Genomic DNA, 10,245 nt, shown 5'->3' with positions numbered 1-10,245 from the left:
CGGAATTTCCTCGGAATATTCCGACGGATTGATATATCCTCGGAATTCCGTCGGTATATTCTGAGAAAATTCCGAGGAAACCCAATTTTGTGTTTCCTCGGAATTTCCTCGGAAATTCCTCGGGATATTCCGAGTATTTCATTTTCCGTCGGAATGTCCGTCAGAATACCGCTGTTTTCTTGTAGTGTACTTTTCATAGGCGACGATTGGTGTCTACTATAGAAATCATTTGAATTCAAAATATATATATATATCATAGTATTTTCGTCATCCCAGAGTCATAAGCATGCTACAAATATTCACCAACGATTTTGATTCAAACATTCCAATAACTATTTGGTTTGTCTATGTGGGCATTTGGTTCATGTTTTGTACTGGTTGACCCATATAATATGTGATTCATCTTTGGTTAATCTTATGACAATTATTGAGTGTATTCAAAATTATTCTTTTGTATACATGAATAAGGTGGAAAAGATTTAATTGGTGGAAACACTCAACACAAAACTTATGTTCATTTCGGTCCCATATAAGCGCTGGTAGGAACATGTAAAGGTTTATGCTAAAGTTTAATCTATTATTTATTACGTAATAAGTACATGTTTTCTGTGATTATCTATTTCTATATAGTTGTGGTCTTCGTTGACGTGTAGTCGAAGATATTCATCACATCACTAATCTAAAAGACGATTAAATTGGATTGCATCACACCACAACTACATGTACATATTTTAAAATTAGTTTAGGTAATGTAGTAATTTTCGATTCTAATAATCAGTTTAAACATGGAATCATAAAAATAACTTAAGGAATTCCAAGAAATTAAAAAAGATTTTAAAATTATTGTTGGGAAAGCTAACAAATATTTGCTTTCACACATTAAAAAATAAATTTAAAAACAGTTATACATATAACTTAAAGAAGTCAATTATAAAATGTTTCTTAATATTTTGTAAGAACTGCAAAACAAAAAAAACACAGTAATTGTGAATTAGAGGAAACACTTTTCTAAGATAATAATAAAACCCCAGCAAAGAAAAATTATCTTGAAAAGATAATGACGTGGATAGAATTTGGTCTATTTTCTATCAACAAAGATTGGTCTAATTTAATAACCTAAGGAAGTTAATTCATCAAACTTCTCTTTCTTTCTTTCTCCCAATTCATGAAAATAATAATTATCAAAAAAAAATTCATGAAGATAATCCATTTCTAATAAATCATTAAAAACTAAGATAAATATAAATTTTGGCTTGTATAAAATTACGGATTAGTTGGACCAAAAAGTTACTTAGGAGGTGTTATTGGTTTATATATTTTGATTGATTTAGAAATCCATATAGTATTTATAAATCTAAGTAAAATATGCAAATCCAGAGGTTTTCCCTTGGATTTGAGTATTTGTATTTTTAACTTAAAAATCCAAACAAATCCATTCAAATCCATTATAAAATCAAATATATTAGTAAATCTGTACGATTGAATAACACTTGATTTGATATAGAATTTATGAATCATTAAACCAATAACACATGATTTTAATACAGATTTGAAAATCACAGATCCAATAACACTAGATTTAGTTCGGATTTTCAAATCCATTAAAATACAACAACCAATAACCCCTACTTAGAATTTGGTGTGATTTTTTTTAAATAACTCTAGAATCTCATCTAAAATCATGGGATTTAAATTTTTATTTTTATAACTAAGAAATCTCTCTCAAACACCCTAAAAACATTTAAAGCATTCTAAAATCTCCAACTTAAATTTTGTTCAATAACAGTGGATTTCAGAGTGTTTGTTAAAATGACAAGTTTAATAACACTGGATTTGAAAGTATTTTTTAAAATCCTCATTTGAATAACACTGGATTTGTCATTTTAATACAAATCATCTGAAACTCTTAGTTGAATACACCCCCCTAAGATTATACTTATTAACCAAGACCGGCAATAGAGAGAGAGAGAAAAGTAGGATAAACAGCCGAAGGTAATTGTAACGCCTCGACCGCCTTAAGCTAGTGGATCACCCACGCCCGCTCTCTCAGCCCGTGGATCCCATCCCATTACAGTGGTTGGTTCGTCAATTTTTTGAAGGCTCGAAATCATTGTTTACTGATACTGCAATCACCACTCGACATTTTCCCGTGTTTTGGCATCACTCGCACGCTATCACGAATCACTTCCCGATAGGTCATCCATATTTTCACTACTCCAGCTCAAGCACGCTTAACTCTGGAGCTCTTTCTGGATGTGCTCCGGAAAAGGTAAGTCAACTTTGGTGACATAGGTAGCCAAATCAATTTTCTTAAGTCTTTTCATATATCACAACTCGGGATGTTACAATTCACCCCCTCTCAAAGAACGCAACGCCCACGTTGCGCCCCACGACATGTCTCAAAACGTCTCTCGGATCAGAACCAAGATGGCTAACCAGCTCTGATACCACTTGTAACGCCCCGACCGCCCACAGCTAATGGACCGCTCATGCCCGCTCTCTCGACCTGTGGGCCCCATCCCGTTCCTGTTCTGTTAAATTTTCCAAGCCTCGAAATCATTGTTTATTGTCCCTGCAATCACCTCTCGACATTTTTCCGTGCTTTGGCCTCACTCGCACACTATCGCAAATCACTTTCCGATAGATCACTCATCCTTTCACTACTCCAGCTCAAGTACGCTTAACTCTGGAGTTCTTCCTGGATGTGCTCCGGAAAAGGTAAGTCAACTTTAGTGACATAGATACCTAAATCAATTCTCTTAAACATTTTTATATATCAAACTCAGATGTTACAGTAATAGTACTTTTTGTTTTGTTCTTCTATTTTTTTGTGCATGTGTTTTATTTTAGTGCTTAATTCTGATGTTAGGAACTTATGATTAATATTAGACGTTTCATACATCAACTTTACTCAGCTTCCCTATTTAGTAACGGCATTTTAAGTAGGCCTGAGACTTTTATCCAAGATCCGGATTCGATCCGAGATTCGATCCGAAAATCCAGATATCTGGAGGGACCGAATCCGGATCCGGATAGTAAAATATTGGATCCGTCAAAGTTGGATCCGGATCCGGATATCTTAATTTTTAAGTCTAGATATCCGGATACGTAAGTTTTATTAATAAATATTTCAAAAATAGTAATATATATATATAAATTAATTTTATTTAATATATTTTCATTTTTATAATAGTATATATAAATTTTATGTAAATTTTGTAATATTATACATAGAAATAATTAAAGACATTATATATACTTTTAAAAAAATTTATTGTTAATATTTTATATATATATTAATATTATTTTTTATTTATTTTAAGGATTCAAATCCGGATCCGGATATCCGCCGGATATTACAATTTTTAGAAGGATATTTGACACCTAGATATCCGAGAACCCCGGATCCGGATAAAGATATTAAAATTATGGATCCGTCGGATAAGGATCCGGATCCGGATCCGGATACCTTAAAATTGTCCGGATATCCGATCCGTCCCAGACCTAATTCTAAGAGTATAAAGTCTGAAAATATAAACTTGATGGAAATAATCTAACTTCTTACCTCTAAAAGGAAAAGAATAAATAAAAAAAGGAGATGTGACCAATTTTATTAGTGAATAGTTACATAAATGGAGAGTTAATGGTTTTTAGTTCCAAACTCTAAAAAAACACATTTAAATTAATTATTTTTCATTACAAAAAGATTAAAAATTTGCTGGCATTTTTGTGTGTCTAAACCTGAATTAAGACATTGATGAATTAAAAAAAAAATTAAATTTACGTCTTGCAACGAAGGTCTAATCTTTTTTTTTGTTGACTACTCTGTTTTTTTTTTCTTTTTTTGGGTGAAGAATCAAAAGAGTTTTAACAAGGGTGATGTGGTTTGTCTTGTGAGTTAGTGATAAGCACGCCTGGCTTCTCATCATTCCCTCCAACCTCTCTCTCTCTCTTAAAAATTGTTACTTTCTCTCTCTAAAAGACTTCGATTGTTAATCAGCTTCTCTCTCTAGATAAAGCTTTCAATTCTCTCTCTCTCTCTCTCTCTCTCTCTCTCTCTCTCTCTCTTTCTTTTTCCTCTGCTCTGTTCATCTCTTGCGTCTTCTCCTATTGAAAGGAAACAACTTTGACTAAAAAGATTGTATATTTTTTTGCAATTATTTCTCATCAGATTGGATCTGGGCTTGGAGCTGAATAGCGTAGGTAAGTACATATTCCATGTTTTAATCTTGTCTCTGAAACTTTTCAGTTTCTGGGTTCTGTTGTAGATTTAGCTTATTCCAAAGAGTTGTAGTGATCTGACTGGGGGAGTATATGGTTCTTGCAAATGTTTAGTTTAATTAGTGAAATGGATTTGTAGAGTTATAAATTCTTGACCTTTCTGATGATGATGATGATGATGATGGAGATGTTGGGTTTGGTGAGAGATATGATGATGTTTGAATAGAAAGGTTCTTCCTTTTTTTTTTCCCTCAGGTGGGGTCTCTCTGCCTTGGTTTCATCTGTTTGTTTTGTCTGGGGAATTGCAAAATTACATGAACTCTCTATTTCCAATGTAACATAAATTTGAGAGTTTCTTGCTTTTTGGGATTACCTGAGAGATAACGCCTTTACATTTTTGACTGATGTTTGACTTGAGATGATGCTGACCGGTTTGGATTCTGAAGTTGTATATATTTCAATTCATCACAGCACTTTGTTTCTGGTTTCTCTTCTATTCATCAGCTGAATCCAATCAATATTAGTTTCTTCAGCTTTAGTTTGGTTTTTGTCTGAGATGAAATGTGTTCTTGGATTGTTCTTGATTGAACTGGTTTGCATTTTTGTAGATTCTTGAATACTTTTATTTACCCTTAGTTGATGGTTGCCTCGTAGGTTGTTAGTGTTCTCTGAAAGAGTGGTAAAGACTGCTAAAGCATGTCTGTTTCAATGAGAGATTTGGATCCAGCTTTCCAAGGAGCTGGACAAAAAGCGTATCCTTCATACTAGAATCTCTTACTCTAGTCTTCTTTAGCTCCTTTGATTTTTGATTTTTTTTGTTTTGTTTTGATCTCTACATGATGTTCTTCTTAACGGTAACTTTAGCGGCATTGAGGTATGGCGTATAGAGAATTTCAGCCCTACACCCATTCCTAAGTCCTCCATTGGCAAGTTTTTCACCGGAGACTCTTACATAGTATTGAAGGTAACTACTAAGGGCTTAGCAACTACTTTTCTTACGGCCGTTTTACTCGGGCTTGGCTGAAGTATTCTACTCCTGGTGATCAGACAACGGCGTTGAAAACAGGTGCATTGCGCCATGATATCCATTACTGGCTTGGTAAAGATACCTCTCAGGTAAAGCACTCTTTTAACATTCACTTATCTCTTCTTCGTTTAGTAGAATGAACAGAGAACTTTTGAGAGATGATGCTCGTTTTTTTAAAAAAAAAAAAAAAAAAAAAAAACTAGGATGAAGCTGGGACTGCTGCAGTTAAGACGGTTGAATTAGATGCAGCTCTAGGAGGTCGTGCAGTTCAGTATCGGGAAGTTCAAGCCCACGAAACCGAGAAATTCTTGTCGTACTTTAAGCCATGTATCATACCTCAAGAAGGTGGTGTAGCTTCAGGATTCAAACACGTGGAAGCTGAAGAGCATATCACCCGCTTGTTCGTCTGCAGAGGAAAACATGTTGTTCATGTCAAAGAGGCAAGCCTCACATTGCTCCTTTGATCTCACTTTGTGGTCGGCCACACACTAACGGTCTGAATCTTTCACAGGTCCCGTTTGCTAGGAGTTCTTTAAACCATGACGACATTTACATTCTTGACACAAAGTCAAAGATTTTTCAGTTCAATGGATCAAATTCAAGTATCCAAGAGAGAGCAAAAGCATTGGAAGTGGTTCAATACATCAAAGATACTTACCATGATGGCACATGTGAAGTTGCTACCGTTGGTTAGTGAGCCCATCGGTTTAACTATCTTCACTATCTCTTTTGCTTTCTAATTTGCATATGTGTTTCATTTGCAGAGGATGGGAGACTTATGGCTGATGCTGAGAGTGGAGAGTTTTGGGGTTTCTTTGGTGGTTTCGCTCCTCTACCTAGAAAAACAGCTAATGATGAAGACAAAACTTACACTTCAGATATCACACAATTATTTTGGTAATATCATCTTCTTGTTGTAATAATTCATATAATTTGAACCCCATAATGCTTCAACTGAACACAGTTTTCTTATCTGAAAATGAAGTGTGGAGAAGGGACAAGCAAATCCTGTTGAAGGAGATTCTTTGAAAAGAGAGATGCTGGATACAAGCAAGTGTTACATTCTTGATTGTGGACTCGAAGTGTTTGTTTGGATGGGTAGAACCACATCTCTTGATGATAGAAAAGTTGCAAGTGGAGCAGCAGAAGTAAGTTTTTTTTCTTTATCAAATCTAAAGAAAGTCTTACAATCTCTTTGTTGTGGGTATGCTGATGTTAGAAGAATCATGCAGGAAATGATTCGTTCATCTGAACGACCCAAATCGCAAATGATCCGGATAATAGAGGGGTTTGAAACCGTGACATTTAGATCAAAGTTTGATACCTGGACTCAAGAAACTAATACAACCGTGTCAGAGGATGGTAGAGGCAGAGTTGCTGGTCAGTAAATTTATATTCAAAATTTAGATAATGACTCTAAATATTTACTAGCAGCTGAAAATGTTTTATCGTTATTGAATGTTTTGTAGCACTTTTGCAACGGCAAGGAGTGAATGTGAGAGGCCTGATGAAAGCTGCTCCACCTAAAGAAGAGCCTCAAGCTTTCATTGATTGCACGGGGAATCTGCAGGTTTGGCGTGTGAATGGTCAGGAAAAGATTCTTCTTCAAGCTGCTGATCATTCGAAGTTCTACAGTGGAGATTGCTATGTTTTCCAGTACTCTTATCCTGGAGAAGAAAAGGAAGAAGTTCTTATAGGAACTTGGTTCGGCAAGCAAAGTGTGGAGGTGAGCTCTCCAGTTAACAAAAGCAAGATCTCGCATGTTCCTGTCACATATATTCTGTTTGTGATCATACGTGTAGGAAGAAAGAGCTTCTGCAGTCTCTATGGCGAGCAAAATGGTTGAGACAATGAAGTTTGTGCCAGCTCAAGTAATCTATATCCATCTGCAGTCATTCCAAAAGTCTATGCTGTTGGCTTTATCTTTTTTTTCTGAATATTTTCATTCTCATGTCTTTAGGCTCGCATCTATGAAGGAAAAGAACCTCTTCAGTTCTTTGTGATTATGCAAAGCTTTATAGTTTTTAAGGTTTGGCGAAAATGTAGTTTCATTCTGCAGTTTAGTTTTAACAAACCATGTTCTTGTTTATAAACATATCTGCTGATTTTGATTGAATCATTACAGGGTGGTATTAGCAGTGGATATAAGAAATATATAGCAGAGAAAGAAGTTGATGATGATACATACAATGAGAATGGTCTTGCTCTATTCCGCATTCAAGGGTCTGGTCCGGAGAATATGCAAGCCATACAAGTTGACCCGGTATATCTCATTTTCTCATTCTCCATCCTATAAAACCTTTAGAAACCATACCGAAGTGAGAACCATTCTGAGGTCACAACTACATACTAACAGGTTGCTTCATCATTGAACTCCTCATACTGTTACATACTACATAATGATTCTTCTGTCTTTACTTGGATTGGGAATCTAGCAACCTCAACTGACCAGGAACTCGTTGAGAGACAGCTTGATCTTATTAAGGTAAGATAAGTTTCTCTTTAATTGCTATAAGCATAAGACTCACAAATGCATCTGTTATGTTTATTTCTTTCTGTTCAGCCAAACCTTCAGACTAGAGCACAAAAGGAAGGTTCAGAATCAGAACAGTTCTGGGAGTTATTAGGAGGCAAAAGCGAATATAGGAGCCAAAAGCTCACAAAAGAACCAGAGAGTGACCCTCACTTGTTCTCTTGCTCGTTCACTAAAGGTACAGAAAATCATATATTTGTTCATAAATGTTTTAATCCTAAGCTGATATATGCACACAATGACTCTGTCTCTTTTTTCTTTTCAGACATTCTGAAGGTGCGTTTGCCTTGAACTTTCAAAATCTACATTTATCTATAAAGACTTTATGCAAGCATGATTGGAGAATGCTTTGGCATGTGGCTCTTTGTAATCATTTGGCAGGTGACAGAGATATATAACTTCACTCAGGATGACTTGATGACCGAAGATATATTTATTGTTGACTGTCACTCAGAGATCTTTGTCTGGGTTGGCCAAGAAGTAGCCCCCAAGAACAAGTTGCTAGCGTTAACTATTGGAGAGGTCAGATTTATGAGATACATTGCAAACACTTTCATTCCCTAACTTTTGAAAGTATTAGTCTTACAGATAAGTTTCTCAAGTATACCTTTTGTTTCTTTTAGAAATTCATAGAGAAAGATTCTCTCCTGGAAAAGTTATCCCCTGAAGCTCCTATATATGTGATCATGGAAGGTGGTGAGCCAAGTTTCTTCACCCGGTTTTTCACTTCTTGGGATTCCTCTAAATCAGCTGTAAGTATTGAACACTTCAATTGGTATCTATTAGAAGTAAAACAAAGTGTTAAAACATTCTTGTTTTGTTTTGTTTTGTTTTGCAGATGCATGGAAACTCATTCCAAAGAAAACTCAGAATTGTCAAAAATGGTGGAACTCCAGTTGCAGAAGTAATGACACTCCTCATGCTTTTCCTTTTAATTGATTCTTCTTCTGAAAATGTTTTCTTATTTATCTCTTCTGTTGTTTTTTGATGAGTAGAAGCCGAAACGGCGAACTCCAGCTTCATATAGTGGACGAGCCAGCGTTCCTGACAAGTCCCAGCAGCGGACAAGAAGCATGTCGTTTAGTCCAGAGAGGGTTCGCGTGAGGGGAAGATCTCCAGCGTTCAATGCACTGGCAGCAACATTTGAGAGCCAAAATGCAAGAAACCTCTCAACTCCTCCGCCAGTAGTTAGAAAACTTTACCCCAGATCTGTCACTCCTGATTCATCAAAGCTTGCTCCCAAGTCTTCAGCCATTTCTTCTCGTAGTGCCCTTTTCGAACAACGGTTAAAAACACCTCCCCAAGAACCTTCAGTTTCAAAACCACCCAAAGGTAGTGTCAATCTTTTCATTTATTATTGGTTTAGAGATTCTCATCTCTATTCTTTTGTGTGTTGCTTGTGTATTGTTGACATTTTTGAGCTTTATTGTGCATGAAGCGAGCCCAAAGACACCTGAGTCTCCAGCTATGGAATCCAACTCAAAAGGGAAGGAAGAGAAGAAGGAAAATGAGAACGAGGAGGAGAAATCAATGAGCAGCAGGATAGGATCTCTGACGATTCAAGAAGATGCTAAAGAAGGAGTGGAAGATGAAGAAGACTTACCAGCTCACCCATATGAACGTCTCAAGACAACTTCATCTGATCCTGTCTCAGACATTGATGTAACAAGGAGAGAGGTATGTTCATACCAACAAACAAGTGATAAAGTTTTCTATGGAAAGAAGATTTTTACTGTTCTTGGTCTCTGTTATAGGCTTACCTTTCATCAGAGGAGTTCAAAGAGAAGTTTGGTATGACTAAAGAAGCTTTCTACAAGCTGCCTAAATGGAAACAAAACAAATTCAAGATGGCTGTTCAACTCTTCTGAGATATGATCCTTCTTCTTCTCCATCAAACGCGCGGTAACACACAAACACAGAACATAAAACATCTATTCAGACATAGAAATTGAAGTTTTGTTTGTGGTTTTTCTTTCTTTGCTTCAGCTATTAAGAGGAGAAGATTCGAGGGACAGTGTCAGTGCATTTTAAGCTGTTTCTGCTCCCCATGAGAGGCTTAATAACATTTCTTCATGGCTTGTTTAAAAAAAACAACCCAAATCAGTTTTATTTTCCTTCTTTTTTCTCCTTCAATCTTTCACCTTTGCTTTCATCATCTACTTGTTTGTCTCTCTTCCAAATTTCTCCTTTTTTTTATTTTTTTAAGTGATGGGTTGAGGTTAGTTTGTTTCTTACTCAGGTCACAGGGTTTGGCCTTGAGTCTTTGATTTATTTATTCTTGGGGTTATTTTGCTACCAAATTAAGGAAATTTGGTTGCAAAATAGAGATTTTATTGAAACAAATAGAGACCGTAGAAGTTGAGAACTGGGTGTTTTTTGTGTGTACAGAAAAGTTTACAAACTAAATTGTGTTACGTTATATTAAATGCTTGTTTAATTTCAGGTTATTACAATTAAATAACTT

At 35.7% G+C, this 10,245-nt stretch overlaps 1 protein-coding gene across 1 annotated transcript; it reads left to right on the top strand.

The window, feature by feature from the left end:
• Positions 1 to 4,040: 4,040 nt before the first annotated feature.
• Positions 4,041 to 10,223, top strand: LOC106335534 (villin-4). The gene is made up of 23 exons (XM_013774080.1): positions 4,041 to 4,203; positions 4,876 to 4,973; positions 5,086 to 5,185; positions 5,269 to 5,337; positions 5,452 to 5,688; positions 5,760 to 5,937; positions 6,013 to 6,145; positions 6,234 to 6,396; positions 6,481 to 6,628; positions 6,718 to 6,974; positions 7,051 to 7,119; positions 7,209 to 7,277; positions 7,374 to 7,511; positions 7,605 to 7,733; positions 7,812 to 7,959; positions 8,047 to 8,057; positions 8,163 to 8,303; positions 8,405 to 8,533; positions 8,620 to 8,685; positions 8,777 to 9,113; positions 9,220 to 9,458; positions 9,536 to 9,683; positions 9,768 to 10,223. Exons 2-22 carry the CDS (start codon positions 4,918 to 4,920, stop codon positions 9,647 to 9,649), a joined length of 2,931 nt encoding a protein of 976 aa, XP_013629534.1. The 5' UTR covers positions 4,041 to 4,203; positions 4,876 to 4,917; the 3' UTR covers positions 9,650 to 9,683; positions 9,768 to 10,223.
• Positions 10,224 to 10,245: the final 22 nt, after the last annotated feature.

Source organism: Brassica oleracea, chromosome C3, assembly GCF_000695525.1.
Source record: "Brassica oleracea var. oleracea cultivar TO1000 chromosome C3, BOL, whole genome shotgun sequence".
NCBI lineage: Eukaryota > Viridiplantae > Streptophyta > Magnoliopsida > Brassicales > Brassicaceae > Brassica > Brassica oleracea.
Note: the sequence above shows the minus strand (reverse complement) of the source record. Positions and strands in the feature narration are given on the sequence as shown.

Bases quoted from the DNA above. Each gene is read 5' to 3' on its own strand.
- LOC106335534 (XM_013774080.1), top strand. From the start codon at position 4,918: ATGTCTGTTTCAATGAGAGATTTGGATCCAGCTTTCCAAGGAGCTGGA. The intron at 6,629-6,717 runs GTCAGTAAATTT...AATGTTTTGTAG, and splicing joins TGGTAGAGGCAGAGTTGCTG to CACTTTTGCAACGGCAAGGA. The intron at 8,686-8,776 runs GTAATGACACTC...TTTGATGAGTAG, and splicing joins GTGGAACTCCAGTTGCAGAA to AAGCCGAAACGGCGAACTCC.